A 17681-nucleotide genomic window follows, 5' to 3' on the forward strand; every position below is an offset into this window, starting at 1 on the left:
AATAGCTTACCTGATACAAAGATGTGGGTTAAAAAATACTCAATTTAACTAATATTGTTGGATTCTGCTGGGGACAAATGTTCACAAAGAAGCAAACATATTCTGTGTATTCAATGTGCTGATGATTTTGGCAGCTAAGATAATTTCTGATGGTAGATAATGAACTAGACGATGAACTCTAGGAGGGCAGGGGTCTTGTCTGTTTTGTTTACTGAATGGGACCTTGTGGGTGTTTGAAAAATATGTATTTACTAAATGAACAAGTACACGAGTGAATGAACAAATAAATAAGTGAATTTGAAACAAGATGGACATTTTAATTATGCAAAAATATATAATACCTATGGTAAATGCTATAGGCCAAAGAATTTGGGAATTAGTTGCAAATCAGGTGGAACTTCAAATGGGCCTTAAATTTGGGAGGATTTAGCTAGGCAAAAAGTCAGAGGAAAGTCACCCAGACCCATGTAGGAGTGACATTGGATGTGGGGTGGGTCAGATGGACAGCAGGGTGCCTGATGTAGCAAGAATTGGGGGGAGATCAGCTCAAAGAGCAAGGATACAGGTTCTGCCATGATTGAATTTTCATTTTAAAGCAATGAGAATGAAATGTACAATGTTTTGGTTTTAAAAATGGTGTCTTTTAAAAAAGTGCCTAGACTATTATTTGCAACCCAAAAAATTGTCAAATCTTTTTCTTATACTTATTCTAATTATTCTGTGAAACAGATACAAGTGCCAGTGCCTTTTGATTTGTCGTATAAAACCGCAGACCAGTGGGAGATAGACCGCAAGTCCATACAGCTTCTGAAGCGATTAGGATCTGGTCAGTTTGGTGAAGTGTGGGAAGGACTGTGGAACAACACCACTTCAGTAGCAGTGAAAACATTAAAACCAGGTATGGGCAGAGAATGTCAAAGGTTAAATGTCAGATGTTGATTTTTAGAAGCTCAGTTTGCTACTGTCAATGTCCAATGTCCAATGTCACAGGACAACCAATGAAGGCACCAAGCAAGTGTTGTGATCACTTTCTCTGGACCAGATGACAATAAAGGATAACATGCTTTAGATTATAAAGGCAAGAGCAGGTGCCTGTGATCAGCTAATGCTTAAGATATCCCCAGGGCAAGATTTCAACAAAGTATCTCTTCTCTAGAATTCGGATTATCCCTCTCCCCATTTTTTCCTAGCCTCCATTACAAATACTGACTTTACTGAAAATACTTAAATCAGTGGAACCTTGGAGATCTTCAGGTATCTGAAGGGAGAAACAGTTTTATTAAACACTAATTATTTATGGTTAAAAGGTAAAAGGGTCCATCTAAAAGCCCTCATATTTGGAAATGTAGGAACTATTTTTTTCTTCCATCTTCCTTTTTCCTATCATGGAAAATGAAAAGTACACTAAAATCATATTTATTCATCCAGGCATTATCCCCTCCATTTTCAAAGCAGGATAAGAAAATTTAGAAAGATTAAGTAACTTTCCTAAAACTTACTAGTCATATAAAACAAAGTCTCAGTTTTATCATTTACAAAGAAGAGGGTCATTAGTGCAAATGCTTTGAATAAAGTCTGGTTCACAGTAAGTGACCAGGAAAAGCTGTTCTTATTTTAATTATTATTATTATTGTTACTGTGAGGTCAGCCAGTGGCAGAGCTGGAATTTGAACCCATGTCTATCACTACTGCATCACCCCAGGGAAGTGACATTCTATGACAGTGTAACTTTACTGTAGTTGTCTCACAACTACTTCTAATAACATAAGCAGGAATAATAACCAGAAGCTAGAATATGGTTCTCAGGGGGACCTTCCTTCTTTACCTAACCCAGAATCCTTAAGGGTTTAGTAAACCACCCGGTGGCAGAACTGGAGCCTCTGGGTGCTGCTGGATAGCAGTCTGGTGTAACACCATGGTTCCCAAACTGTGTGCCAAGGCACATTGGGGCACCACAGCGAATTCACAGGGCTGTCGCAGATATTTAAAAGTTTTGAGGTAAGCTTGAATACCACACAGTTCAGCATTAGACCATGTTACATTCTTTTGCTGACATCATATCTTTGTGAAAATGGGTTTTTGGTGGGGACTGGGATCACAAGCAAGATCCAAGCAGAAATCACTGTGGGGCAGGAAATGAGCAGAGCCACATTCTCTCTGCTTCCATGACTTGAAAAATTGTGTTGTGTCCCCTAAATGTATGTATCTCTTTAGTAAGTAATTGTGGTGAAGAATGAAAAAAAAATTATTTTTTCTTTTGATTTATCTGTATTACTTTTCAAAATGGGTCTTAACTTATTGGAACACAAATACTTTTAAAGTTGCTTTGATTTAACCAAGGAATCAATAGAACCATTAGATATTGGTTTAGGGGCAACATGAAAAAAATTCTTGAGACAGTGAAGGTGCCATGAAGCAAGAAAGTTGGGCCTCTCGGGTGTAATAGTAGGAGCATAAAGTTTGGTCTAAGTTAGACCTGATTTCAGCCTTGGCTCTGGCTTCTGTGATGTCGGACGATTTATTAATCTTTTGAATCTCCTCATCTGGAAGTGGGAATTATAGTAGTTCCTACTTCACAGGGTTTTATGAGGACAAAATGAGTCAATGTGTATAAAATACAGGCAGTGAGTTCTTATTACTAAATGTTAGCTTCAGTGGGGCTGCGGGCAGATGTCCACGGACGTGCGATTTGCTAGTGCGGCCCTTCTGTCTTGGCATCTACACCTCCCTTCTCAAGTGATGGAGAAGCACTTCTGAGTGGCCAGATGTCGTGTTGAGCGCCCCAGGTGAGGACGATCTATTCCAGCACCCGAGATGTTCCCAATCACTGCATATATATTATTTTGAATTCTAATCTTGTTGACAGTTGAGCCTCAGGTTTATTTCCCAATCTAATCATTCTTTTCCAAAAACGAAGCTGCTAGCTATTCATCCTAACATTGTTCTTTAAGGAAGGCCTTCTGGAGGTCAAAAGAGAACAACAACAACAAAAAATTGCATTTCTTATATTAAAAAAAAAAAGCCACGATAGTTTTCTCTCCAACAGGAATAATTATTATTGATTTACAGTGTAATAGCAGCAAACAGCTTTGGTGATTGGTTAAATGTCTTCACTTCACCGGGGCCATTAATCAATCTCAACAGCTATTTATTGCTTAGCAGACTACCACGCAATAAAGACGAGCCTGAAATCAACTCCCACAGTAGCTATGACAGGCAAAAATTAATATTTAATGTTGCATTACTAGCTGAGTTGAAATTGGGTCTCTGCTGTGCAGCTGGTCAGCTGTAACCAGTGTAGCCGTGGAATGTTCTGAGTAGACGTCACCTGCAGAGGCCCCTGAAGTCCCCCGTGAGTCCAGCTCTTGTGCATCGTCTGATTTGGCGATGATTTGAGTGTCCTGCATTCCACGGATCTGACGGCGACCAAAGCATTTGCGTAGAAGCATACTGTACACATAAATTGCCTGAACGGTGATCATAATTGCTTTTATCACTGGAAGCTTCGTGAATCAGATTATTTTGGGGGTGGGGTGGGGAGAATCCAACTATATCCATATTTGACCATAGACCAAACTAATTGTAACAAGAAGAAAGTCCTTTATTATGTTTCAGGTGCCTCTTTTCTTCTGAGCTCCATTTCACCGCTATTTGATTATGTGGAACAAACCAGTGGTAGGGATGGAATGGAGGAACAGAGAAAATCATGATGGAAATGAGTATAGGTCATTTTTCTCTCTTCACCCTCTTTCAAGTCCTTGCCCCTTTCCCTCCTCAGTCTGTGAGAAAATACTTAGAGTTGATGTGTTTGGTTTTTTGGTGGAGTACGCATATTAATAATAATATAAATCATAACCAATAGTCATTGAAAAAATATATTTACATATATGTGTATTTATGCCAGATATTGCTATTTTCTGGTGATGATATTATGATACCAGTGGGGTTATTAGCCATGTTTTACAGATGAAGAAATTGAAGTTCAGAGACATTTGGTAACTTACTAAAGATCACACAAGTGAGCTAAGATTTGATCAGAATCCGAGTTTGACCAAGCCTGTGTTCTGAACTTATATGCTCAAGGGAACACCAAAGGACAGACTGCCTAAATGCTTTATGTGAAACGATCTGCAAGTCACATCTAACTCTTCTTAACATCATGTTAATAAACAAGTCGCAGTGTTGTCTTAGAACGTCCAAGCTTGCCCATGCCTGGGTTCCATTATCAGTTGTGAAGTCTTCATCATGAGATAGATGAATGGAACTGTCCCTTTGAGCATCGGTGGAAATGTTATTTGCACTGTCCACGGTGAATACTGAGATGTGAAATGACAGGATTCCTTCAGTTACAGTAATGTCTCTGAAACATCATATCCTAAAAAAATACGAAAGATTTAAAAAAATTACCAGTGAAATGTAAGCTCCAGGTATCCTTCCTCCTCTTAGACTTTATTTGTTAATTACTTAACACTTTGCATGGTAACCATTGAGCCATTAAAATACAATTTAATTGTAGGTGACTCTTCCAAATAGGTCCCAATACTGTCTCCCTTATCGTTCTGTGAAGCTCCTAAGAGTCTGACTACAGATATATTAATATTGGAGAAAATGTTGAAGACCAGTTTGAAGTTAGACATAGAAGACTGGTGAAAAAAAAAAAAACAACCACTAAGTTTTGGGTGTAGCCCTTGAATGTTTTCTGCTTGGCCGATACCATATATCCCTACAGAATTAAGAACATAAATATGGCAGAATGTCATTGCTTCAGGGTCGTTGCCCAGCTGTTCCCACAGTGGGTACCAAGGACAGGGCAGCTATCAGTCTTCTCTGGATCCCGGACCAAAAAGGTCTGGCTGCGGTAATTAAACTTTCAGTGTCCTCCAGCACTCATGGTAACAGAATGTCTTCTCTCTGTGTTCTTAATTTGCTGGCCTTGTCTTATCAATTAGACTGTCAGTCACTCCTTTTCCCTTCATTTTTCATATGGACCTGCGTCCACCTCTTTTCACCTACAGGTCATAACCCATGAATTACAACCCCTTGGTGTACCCACACATTAGTTATTAGGTTGCCCTGGCTGGACCGATTCTTTTCTTTGATAAATCTGAAGATTTGTGACACCAGCGCTCTTACTTTACGGAGAAGCAGGAAGCAATCTTGGTGATTCCCACCAGACTGCTTTGAGGATAGGAATGCCTCAATAACATAAAGTGATTTCCTTCTTTTCTTGTTTCAGGTTCAATGGATCCAAATGACTTCCTGAGGGAGGCACAGATAATGAAGAACCTAAGACATCCAAAGCTTATCCAGCTTTATGCTGTTTGCACTTTGGAAGATCCAATTTATATTATTACAGAGTTGATGAGACATGGAAGTCTGCAAGAATATCTCCAAAGTAAGCTAAAGACTTAATAAAAGGAAGAAAAAGAGGAATTTAGTTTAGCTAGTCCTATAAATGTCAATTTAGCAAGCCTTCTGTAACCCAAAGGATATTTACCATGTGTATATCTGTGAGGATGAATGTCTCAACATTGAAAGGCTCGACTACATTTTAATAGGAGATATACTGTGTGCCAAAAGGAGGAAAAATATTTATGTAGCAAAGAACAAATTGTTCACAAACGACATAGTGGAGTACGTAAATGTAATGTAGGAAACTGAGGAATAGACGTTTTACATGATGCATTGTTTCCTATAATAACTAATGGAGCATTATCAGTCATGGACCAATTTGTTCTATGGCCCAGAATTAGGGGACATGGAATACTTTTGGGGCAATAGAGGGGGAGGTACCCTCATTCTTTTTCCTTTGCCAGTGTTTGACAACATCGTACTTGTTGGTGTTTAAAATACTTCCACTGCTAGGCAACATTAGAATTTTTAGACTAAAAAGCAGAAATATACTATTGCTTTATTTCTACATCTGCTTCCTATAGTCAGAGAAGACTTAAGGGCATTGTGAAATTTTGATGTTTATTGCAAATGAATAATTTAATACGCAACGATATAATGAGTATTAAAATGAGATGTTCAAAGTAGTGGAGATCAAGTACTGAGAGAATAATTCATGCCTAAAAAAGAGACTTTTTTCTAGGCTTTCCTGAAATGACAGAGTGGGGTTGATGGAGCGTGTGCAGGTAAAGGGAGGTGAGAATAATAGAACAAAGATATTAGAAAGATAAGAGTGTTCTCTGATTTCAGGGTGACTTTTGAAGCTGATGGTATTAAATGGCAAAAGTGGAGAAGAGGGAAAAAGAACGTGGGCCTGTTAAATGCTGTTAAAAAAAATATGCTTAGCTCCTTTGCATAAAGAGCAAATTTAACCATATCAGAATATATTAGCCATCAGAGTAAGACTGACCTCAGCCATTGACACTTTTTGCCTTATTCCCAGGGACAAAAGTACGGTAGCCATCGTGGGTCACGTTTAACAAAAATGGTCACTTGTAATATTCATGGTGGTAAATCTAATAGTCAATTCTCAGTCCTCAGACCTATTCAGAGCGTTTATTTCAATGGACTTGAATGAATGGAAACACTTCCTTCATTTGGCTTCCAAGACACTTCACTCAGTGGCTTTTCCTCCTGTCTTTTTCGTTGGTCCCTTCTCCCATCAATGTGATTTCTCTCATCTTTCCGACCTCTCAATATCTTGGAATTTTGCAACATCACTAGTTCCCTTGCTAATCTCAGTCAGTCTCGGGGTTAAATAACATTTATGTATCAAAGATTTCTCAAACTACACCCCTTCATTACTTCAGAATCATAAATCCAACTGCCTTCTTGACTACTCTACTTCAGTGCTTCTCTGGATAACCTTGGTGTGATGCAGCAACACCCCCTCTCCCAAATCCCAGAGACCTTTCTTTCTTGCTCAAGCATGTGTGCAAAATAGATTGGTTGACGCCTCAGGTGTTTTGATCACCTTGGCAGGGGAAGGCGATGGGACTAATCTCGTTCTGGCTCTTAGAGTTCCAACTGGGAGATGCAGAGATAACTCCTGTGCCTTTTCGTTTGGTCAAATCAAGTCAGAGGGAGTAGCGAAGTACAATCCGCTAACCTGGCTGAAAGGAAAAAAAAAATGTTTCTGAGCAGCCAGAATTTCTACTCCATATGTCCATTTAAAAAAATATCTCAAAACAACGTGTCCAAAACTGATCGTATGTTATTCTCAATAATCTGCTACTCTTGTAGTCTTTCCTTTTAGACGATGTCAACACTCAACCTAATCTCTTGGATCATCTCTACTTCTTCTCACAGCTTCCACCTAACCAATTAGCAAATCCAATTGACTTTTTTCAAAGTATACCCAGGATTTTGCCCCCTCTCTGCCTGCCCACCCTGGTCCAAGCTGTCATCAGCTCTCTCCTGGATGGTGCAGGAGCTTCCTAAGTGGTCTCCCTCTTTTGGTTCTTGCTCCTCAAATTCTCTCCTCATGCAGGAGTTGGAGATCTCCTGTTTAAATGTCAGTCAGATGTGTCTCTCCTCAGCTCAAAGCCTCACTGACTCCTGCGGGTTCTGCGTGTACGACCTCTAAAATCCTACGTGGCGCAGCTCTCCATTACCTCACTGACCACATCTCCCCCAACGTCTCCCTTGTCTCCCTTGACTCTGTGTCTGCCTCACTGTCCTTTGCTGCTCTTCATTCAGGCCCTTTGCACTTGCTCCTTCCTCTATCTGAATTCCTACCCCCCGCCCCATTAATATCCACGTAGCTCACTTCCTCACGTCTGCCAAGTCTTTCCTCAGAACCACGATGGTGAGTCCTTCGCTGGTCACCCTCTGAATTCTAAATTTATTCTCCTTTTTCTGTCTCTTTGTATGCTTTTTTCCTGATTTTTTTGTTTTCTTAGTTGCTGGTCATCCTATAATGTGTGACTTTGTTATGTGGCCTATTTAAGTATCTTCTAGAATACAACTCCACGAGGACAGAGATTTTTCTTTGTTTTAGTGATAGAACAGTGGCAGGCACCTAGAAGGTGTGCGCTAATTCTGCGTTGACTGACTGAATGAGAAAATTAATGGAGAAATTAAGTGGGGGCTATTCTGAACCTAATATCAAGACTCGGGGTCGAGTTTGTTTTGAGACCCTTGGTGTCAGCTTGACAAGATCTGCTTATTAATTACAAACTCTTTTGACATTGAGTGTTTTTGTGGTTTGTTGACATGTTTTATTCAGAGGTGAGCACAAACCCTGTCATATGCTGAGTTGGGCGTTCAGGGTCAAGTTTACCAAGGCCTTCATTTGCCAAGATACTTAGTAGCCATGAGGAGTAATGAAGAGATGCTCATTACAGACAATCCTTTCCCAATGAGGAGGGCTTACATTCAACAAAGTGATGTTAAAATGAATCTGCCGCTTTTAAACAGCCCATCACAGTAACTGTTGTAAGATGAAAGCCTCTTGAGTAATGGAACATAATTGAAAATATTTTCTTGTTGCAGATATAAATTGTCACAGGCTTGTGAACCTTTATATCAGTTTTGACAACTGGCTGTTGTATCAGAAGTGTGTTCTGAGGTTTACTTAGGCAGTTCCTAGGCCACTGCCATCTTTCAGGGTAGAAAATGTGTTATTACTCAATTTTCTTCTCTGTTGTGCCTGTCAGTGAAAACTTTTTATATCCACTGTAATAGGATTAGATGTCGTATTTGATAGTGGAAATGACATACATATTCTTCCATAGAACCATCTTTGTAGTCCCTAAGCTTGACTAAATACTTTTTTGTAATAAATTTCTCCAAAATGGAAGAGGCTTGTCAAAAAACTTAAGCATTGAGGGTAAGTGATATCGGGTATCTCTTGCTGAAATTTAAAGAGAATAAATATCTGCATTTTTAAATATACATACATATTTTTTAAAATAAATGAAGTCCTACATGTTGTTCATCGATCTCGTGGGGAGTTCACTTAGGTGGACTGAAGTAGACAGGAGTATTTTCACTGAGATACTCTTTAGCTGACTATAACCGTAGCCCCAGCATTCAGGTGCTCAGGAATCATGGGTAAGGTTGGTCTTAGGGAGGAGGATGGAATAGTTTTTAAGAGTACAAAATTTCAACCTAGACTTTCCACTCTACAACTTATTACCTGTTCTTCTAAGTGGCAGAAACTGCTATGAAAGGGAGCAAATAATAATGATACTACTTCATATAGTTCTAAATATAAAATGAGGTGGTGAAATGTGGTGAAAATCAACCATATGGGGTAGTGGTAAGAGAGGTGCATATGTATTCAATTTTTTTTTCTTTTAAAAAAAAAACACTATATGGTATTTACGATGTGCCACGCATCTTCCTTCCTTCCTTCCTTCCTTGACTGATTGATTGATCGATTTCAGAGAGAGAGAGAGAGAGAGAGAGCGAGCACGTGAGTGGCAGGGGAAGGAGAGGAGGAACCCGGGGAGAGGGAGAGGCACAAGCAGACTCTGCACTGAGCACGGGGCCAGATGCGGGGCTCCATCCCACAACCCTGCGATCATGACCTGAGCTGATACCAAGAATCGGACGCTTAATGCCTAACTGACTGATGAAGGTTCATCGCCTGTTGAACTACGCAGACGCCTCTGCCAGGCATTTTTCTAAGTGGTGTACAAATACTAACTTAGTTCATTCTTCTAAAAACCTGATGAAATGAGAATTATTATTATAATCATATATCATTTCCTCCTTAGGTGGAAGAAACTGAGGGATGGAGGGGTTAATAACTTACCTGAGGTGGTTGAGCCAGAATTTAAACCCAGAAGTCTGGCTTCATACCCTATGCTTTTAACCGTACGCATAGCGCTGGCATTATTTTCTTATTGTGAACCCGTATTCACGATCTATTGCTGTGCTACAAATTACCCAAAATGTAGTGGCTTAAAACAGCAGCACTTACTACCTCAGTTTCTGTGGTCAGGGATCCAGGTACAGCTGAGCTGGGTCTTCTTCTTCTTCTTCTTCTTTTTTTTTTTTTTTAAAGATTTTATTTATTTATTTGACAGACAAAGATCACAAGTAGGCAGAGAGGCAGGCAGAGAGAGAGGGAAATAGGCTCCCTGCTGAGCAAAGAGCCCGATGTGGGGCTCGATCCCAGGACCCTGGGATCATGACTCAAGCTGAAGGCAGAGGCTTTAACCCACTGAGCCACCCAGGAGCCCCTGAGCTGGGTCTTCTACGTCCGGTTTCTCCCAAGGCTGCAGTGAGGTGTTGGCAGGTGCTTCAGTTATCTGAAAGCTCTGGGGGAGGCTGATCTATTCCCAAGCTCGTCCATGTGATTGTTGGCAGGAATTGGTTTCTCCGGGGCTGTTGGATCGAGGAAGCCTGTTCCTTGCTGGGTGTTGGCCCAAAGCTGCCCTATGATCCTTGGTACATGGCCCTCTCCATAGGGCAACTTACAACATGGCAGTTGGCTTCATCAGAGTGAGCAATTGAGAGAGCAAGAGAGGAGAGTTCCTGGGAGATGCAGACACTGTCTTTGGTCACTGGGAAGAGATACCCCATCACTTTTGCCGTATTTTATTGGTTAAAAGTGAGTTGGTGTTCGAAACTAGGAGACAGAGAATATGAGAAACCATTTTAGAAACTGTCACTTGATGTAGGACTGGTCACCAGTGTATCTTGACTTTTTTACGTTTCTTTTACGTTGACTTTTACGTTTCTTTCCATATTGAGTTAATTTGGTATCGAAAGGCATAGCTATTTTGGCGAACACAGTAGCAATGCTTTCTCATTATGCTGCACGCTAAGTTATGCTTTGTCTTTGGGGCGCCTGGGTGGCTCAGTCAGTGAAGCATCTGACTCTTGATTTCGGCTCAGGCCATGATCTCAGGTATGAGATCGAGCCTGTAATGGGCTCCATGTTTCGGTGGAGTCTGCTTGACATTTTCTGTCTCCCTCTCCCCCTGTGCACTCTCTCTCTTTCTCTCTCAATAAATAAGTAGGTAAATAAATAAATAAAATCTTTTTATTTATTTGAGAGAGAGAGCACAAGCAGAGAGGAGGGACGGGGGAGAGGGAGACACAGACTCCCGGCTGAGCAGGGAGCCCGACTTGGGACTTGATCCCAGGACCCTGAGATCATGACCCAAGCAGAAGGCAGACACTTAACTGACGGAGCCACCCACGTGCCCCAATAAATAAAGTCTTTAAAAAAAAAAAGTTATGTTTTGTCTTTTTGCTTACATCTCATTTTAGACTGAATAATTGATGTTAGCTGCTATAATATACAATTCAAATATTTTAGTGACATAACAAATATATGCATTTTTGATATGCATCAGACTTGCCCGTCTACATGACTCTTTTTAAATGGTGACATAGGGATTTAGACTCCTTTCATCATGTGGCTCTGCCATTTCAGAATGTATTTCTTCTAGCTACAAAAACAGATTTTAAGGATCAGGCCTGTAAGTGACGAACGTCCTCTCTTGCACACGTTGCAGTGCACAGAATTAGTGACATGGCCCAATTTAACTTCTAGGGAAGATGGGGAACATAGTGTTTGCCCAGGAAGAAAAGGACAGATAGGTCAATGAGTACTTAGTTTCACCACACATTGTACTTAAATGTGCTGCTTGTGTTAAAAAACCAAATATATATGTATGTACACACATGAGCGCGCGCACACACACACACACACACACACACAGTGCTTAGATCTATACCATTTTAAAAAATGTACTCAACTCTATTTATTTCATTTCTTTTTAAGATTTTTATTTATTTGACAGAGAGCACAAGCAGGGGGATCGGCAGGCAGAGGAGAAGCACTGAGCAGGGAGCTCGATGCAGGACTCGATCCCAGGACCCTGGGATCATGCCCTGAGCCAAAGGCAGATGCTTAACCTACTGAGCCACCCAGGCACCCTTATTTATTTCATTTTTTATTGAAAAGATGGCATACCTAAATAACATACATCATTTAGTATAATTTATCGTTAATTCAGAGTGAGCAAGTGAACAACGGAACAGCCACCGTACAAATCAACAATGCGAATGTGGCCAGCGCTCCAGAAACTCCCTGAGTGCCATATCACTGACAGCCCCTCACAATCGTGAATTTCCTGCTAATTGCTTTCCCTTGACTTATACTCTCCTCTGCCAACTCCCTGTTGCCTTCCCTTCTCAACCAGGGTTTGGAAATTGACATCTCCTCTTGCCGTCTGCACGTCCTCAGCTCCCGTTCTGCCCTCTATCCCGCATCTGCAGTGAAAATGCTCTTCCCGCCACCGAGGTCACCAGTGACTCCCTAGTAATATTTAATAAATACCTATTAGACCTTATCTTGCTGGACTTGCGGAATTTGACAATGGTGGTGACTTTCTCAAAACCTTCGTTAGGACGCTGTCCTCTGGTTTTCGTTTCATTCTTCTGGTTGACTCTTCTCAGTCTTATGGGTTTATCTTCCTCTGTCCACCTGAAATGTTGGTGTTTGTCATGATTCTGTCACTTCCTAACAGTCTCACTCACTTTTCCTGTTTAACTCCTCCCCACAAACTATGACCGGTAAGTTGATATCTTCAGCTGCATGTGAGCCCCAGACCCGTATGTTGTCTTCATTTAGGCATTTCCATTTAGGCAATCCACATGCATCTCTACCTTAACAATTCTTAAACCGTTTAGTTCTGTTTCGGCAGCAGCAATGATAATAAAAACAGGCAGTCAGATAAGTAAAAACAGATTTACTCCGTTCTTTCTAGGTGCCAGGCTCTGCTTTAAGTGCTTTACGTGAATTAACACATTTTAATTCTCATTTTAACAACTGATACCATAAGGAAATTACAATGACCACTGTATAGATGAAGAAACAGAGGCACGGGAGTGTTAAGCAGCTTGCCTGAGGTCAGGAAGAAACGTGAGACAAAGCTCTGATCCAGATCCTGGCACTCTAGCTTCAAGCCAGTTTTCTAACCCCTGAGAAATAGCTGTCTTTCTTCTCTTTTCTTTTTTTAAAATTTAATTTAATTTAATTTTTTTTCAGTGTTCCAAAGTTCATTGTTTATGCACCACACCCAGTGCTCCATGCAATACGTGCCCTCCATAGTACCCACCACCAGGCTCACCCAATCCCCCTCCCCCCTCCCCTCTAAAACCCTCAGTTTGTTTCTCAGAGTCCACAGTCTCTCGTGGTTCATCTCCCCCTCTGATTTCTCCATCTCACTTCTCTCCATCTCCCAATGTCCTCTGTGTTATTCCTTATGCTCCACAAGTAAGTGAAACCATACGATAATTGACTCTCTCTGCTTGACTTATTTCACTCAGCATAATCTCCTCCGGTCCCATCCATGTTGATACAAAAGTTGGGTATTCATCCTTTCTGATGGAAGCATAATACTCCATTGTATATATGGACCACATCTTCCTTATCCATTCATCCATTGAAGGGCATCTTGGTTCTTTCAAGTCAAGTTGTATCTAAGACTCTTGACTGTGAATTCAATACACTTTTGGTAATATTTGGCTTATTGAGTCAGGGGTGTTGGTAGTTTGGATTTATAGGAGACCTTTTTAATTCTCCAGAAATCTGAAGACATCTACTAACAGTATGGCAGCTAACTAGTATCCAGGGATGGCTGACCCCGCCTCACAGAGTCAGCCCAGAATAACACTAACCTCTCTACTAATGATCAAACTGAGTCTACTGCCTAACTTTCCTATACTTAGTTATATAGGATGAGTAGTGGTGGTAAAAACTATGTCTATTAAAGGTTTTTTTTTTAAAGATTTTATTTATTTGACAAAGAGAGACACACAGAGAGAGGGAACACAAGCAGGGGGAGTGGGAGGGGGAGAAGCAGGGTTACTGCCAAGCAGGGAGCCCGATGTGGACCTCTATCCCAGGACCCTGGGATCATGATGTGAGCCGAAGGCAGCCATTTAACGACTGAGCCACCCAGGCACCCGAAACTGTGTCTATTAAAGTCATGTCCATGCCTGGAGAGATGTGCGAACTATTTCTAAGAATAACAGGCATAAAAGGGAAGTAAAAAAAAATGTGTATCAAGCTTAATGGAGTACAAACATGACATACTCATTTTATAACTACTGATAGACCTTTCATTTTTGTTAGTGAGCTGGTTTTTAAGAACAATATGATAAGAAAAAAATACCAATATGATGGAAGAATGAGAACTTTTTATCAGCTCCACCATGCAAATTGGTATCATCTTATAGCCTCAAAGACTAGAACAAACTATGACATGTTTGAAGGAAATCTAGAGGCAACCAAGTAAACAATTTCCACGAAGAGATTAGTCAGGGATGTGTGCTGTGGAAATATGGTAATCCCTGCACTCTTCAGATCTTTGGAGTTGTGTTCGAATTATGTGATGCTGTTGTTTCCTTCTCTGTGGAATGTTCCTTCAGGGGAGTGAGGGCCACAGCCGTGTTTGGACTCTGAAAACTGTTGCCTCGTTAACCCTTCATACAGAATGGTCTGTATTAATTATGTTTCTTTGCTCAGCAGATCAGTGCTGTGACACTTAATCCCACCGACAGCTCATTCATCAAAATTCTCAAAATTCACTTCAATAATTCACTTGTTTTCCAACGTCAACGTCTTACTCTCTCTTATTGCTCAGATGATGCTGGAACAAAAATCCATCTGACTCAGCAGGTGGACATGGCCGCCCAGGTTGCCTCTGGAATGGCTTATCTGGAGTCCCAGAACTACATTCATAGAGATCTGGCTGCCAGAAATGTCCTGGTTGGTGAACATAATATCTACAAAGTTGCAGATTTTGGACTTGCAAGAGTTTTTAAGGTGAATTGTGTTTTGTTTTAATTAGGTTTTGTCACGGGTCAAAAGTCTAACATACCAGCAGACTGATAGATTTACTGCTGTTCCTCAAAATAATGTTTCTCCAAGTTCGGTGCTCCGTAGAACACTTCGGTAGCCCAAGGCCTGGCAGATAAACCACCTCCTGTTTCTCTTTCTTCACCAAGGAGAAACAGAGGAAATGATGCCTAACCAGATGCGAAAGTATGTGATTAAGTTTGAGGTTAGATTAATGATCTGCCTTTGAGTACAGGAGCCTCTCTTGGTTTGTCTCGATTTTCCTTACAAAAAGCAGTACATTTTGTATAGTTACTCCATCCACCTTTGCTCACTTTCTGTCAAATTAATATTCACGTTGCCAGAATTCTTCGCAATCACTGACTTTTTAATTCCTGGCCCTCACCCGTGTCATGACATCAGGCCCAAAGACACTGACATAAGTGACATACTATTAGGTGTTTTTCTCTGAATTTAATTTTTAATTTCTACATCGTGCCCCACAAGTAGGGGTGTGGAACATGAAACACAACATATAAGTGATTCTCTTTTGATCTTCATGAATTCATTATCTCTTTTTTAAATAAGTTAATTAGAACCCCAGTGACTTGATATATTAATTTAAATCATTTGTATCCTACTTTTCAATGTTAGAAAGTGAAACATGGTAATTATTAAAGTCAGTGGCTCTCCAATACCAGCAATAAGTCTGGAAATAGACTTTGCCTTCATTTTTTCTTTTTTTAATTTGCTGAAGACCAGATGCGAAAGACCATCACACGTGAGTCCTCCCATGTGTAGCATGTGCTATTTTTAGCACATAGTAGGCTCTTAAATAATATTTTATTAATGTTTTCTCATAGATTTCTCAGTCTTATAAGCCAGATCTGGAATTTGCTACTATAATTATCTATTGAACTAAGATCATTTTGAACCCTTTCCCTCTAAATTTTTTTTTTTATTTTTTTATTTATTTAACAGACAGAGAGCACAAGTAGGTAGAGAGGCAGGCAGAGAGAGAGAGAGAAAGAGGGAGGAGAAAGCAGGCTCCCCGCTGAGCAGAGAGCCTGATGCGGGGCTCGATTCCAGGACCCTGGGATCATGACCTGAGCCGAAGGCAGAGGCTTTAACCCACTGAGCCACCCAGGCGCCCCGACTTTTCCCTCTAAATTTTAATGTGAAGCAGGTTACAGATGAACGAGGGTAGCAAAAAAAAAAAAAAAATATATATATATATATATATATATGTGTGTGTGTGTGTGTGTGTATGTGTGTGTGTGTTTGTATCTCACTTGAACTTGGCTTGATTCCTTAATGCATTAACAGGTAGGTAATGAAGACATCTATGAATCCAAACATGAAATAAAGCTGCCAGTGAAGTGGACTGCGCCCGAAGCCATTCGTGCTAATAAATTCAGCATTAAGTCCGATGTGTGGTCATTTGGAATCCTTCTTTATGAAATCATTACTTATGGCAAAATGCCTTATAGTGGTGAGTAATTAATTCTGAAGTGGGCCTTTCTGCTGCAGGTCACTTACTTAGGTGTGACTTTAACTGCTTCGCCCAGACTTAGAGGGCAGAGTTATGGGGCTGACCAAACCATGTGCCTGTGGGAGCATAATAGATAAAATTTGATGATGATGATTTGCATTAATGAGGTAGTTTATTGCCTCTTTCTCCTTTGCTCTTGAATTGCGGTCTAATAGACATTACTTGCTGCAAGATTTAGTTTAATATCTGCAGCCTGGGAAGGGTATGGTAGACCTCATATCTTCACCAAGGAAATCAGTTTGCTTTGTAATCTTGAATATAATTATCTATGAATTTAAGACCCTGAACTTTAACTTATTTTTTGTTGGTTCCGTTCTATGCTATTTAGGCATGACAGGTGCTCAGGTAATCCAGGTATTGGGTCAAAACTATAGACTCCCTCAACCACCTAACTGTCCACCACAGTTCTACAACATCATGTGGGAGTGTTGGAACGCAGACCCTAAGGAACGGCCAACATTTGAGAAACTGCATTGGAAACTTGAAGACTATTTTGAAACAGACTTTTCATGTTCGGATACAAACAACTTTGTAAGATGAACACTAAAGGAGAACATTCAATAATGAAGTAACAAAAGAGTTCAATAATCAGTCCAGAAATACAGCCTTATTAATCGACTGCCAGAAGCGCTTACCTCGACATATTCAAGTGAGAGGGTCAACTTGGCCGTGTATTGCGAAGATTGTATGTGCACTTCATTGACGGGTGACCCTGTAGGAGAGTCTAAGATGATAGTTTATCACTGTCTGGCAAAAATCAAACACATAAACACAGTTACTTTTCTTTAAAAAAAAAAACTTACATTTCTATTTATTGTTTGAAATACTGATCAAGAGGATCAACAGATGATAGTCAATTTTTACTCAGTGACTGTTGTAGCATTTTCCTGTTTACTGATTAAAGTGGTTATTCATTATTCCTCGGATTGCTGAATCCCATCAGGCTGTTATTATGAAGGAATCTGATTGCTTTGCTGCACAGCAGGACCTGTGCTTTGAGATTTTTTTTTCTCTTTTAAAATATCCTGTAACTACAATGATGGTAAAGCCATGTGAAATGACTTGATTGTACTTGGAGTAATTGCACATATTTTTTTCCTATGCATAAAAAAATGAAGCAGCTGTTGAGAAAAAGAATTAAAATTTCTCTCATTTTGTGGAAGGAAATGATGGGATTTTTCTGTACCTCGGTATGTGTCATCTGAGAATCATCTACATTAGTTTTAATCTCCTAATGTTAAGAATCAGATTGCAAAGCGGATGAGTTATTGTCTCTGGAAATATGTGAGAAACATCTAATAGCCTGCAAAATCTGAGAAATAAGTATAAAATAGTTTAGGAAAATGAGAGGAGAGCAGTAGGATTGCTATG

The 17681-nt window shown here is 40.2% G+C and overlaps 1 protein-coding gene across 1 annotated transcript in view; it reads left to right on the forward strand.

The window, feature by feature from the left end:
- Positions 1-17474, forward strand: part of FRK (fyn related Src family tyrosine kinase) — a 100344-nt gene extending 82870 nt beyond the window's left edge. Inside the window, exons 4-8 of the mRNA XM_080806997.1 lie at positions 730-898; positions 5237-5395; positions 14565-14746; positions 16085-16250; positions 16639-17474. Coding sequence (XP_080663123.1) covers positions 730-898; positions 5237-5395; positions 14565-14746; positions 16085-16250; positions 16639-16850 — 888 coding nt within the window. The 3' untranslated portion in view covers positions 16851-17474. The remainder of the gene's footprint in view (positions 1-729; positions 899-5236; positions 5396-14564; positions 14747-16084; positions 16251-16638) is intronic.
- The last annotated feature ends 207 nt before the right edge of the window (positions 17475-17681 follow it).

The sequence above is a fragment of the Martes martes genome, assembly GCF_963455335.1.
Source record: "Martes martes genome assembly, chromosome: 6".
In the NCBI taxonomy this organism is placed as follows: domain Eukaryota; kingdom Metazoa; phylum Chordata; class Mammalia; order Carnivora; family Mustelidae; genus Martes; species Martes martes.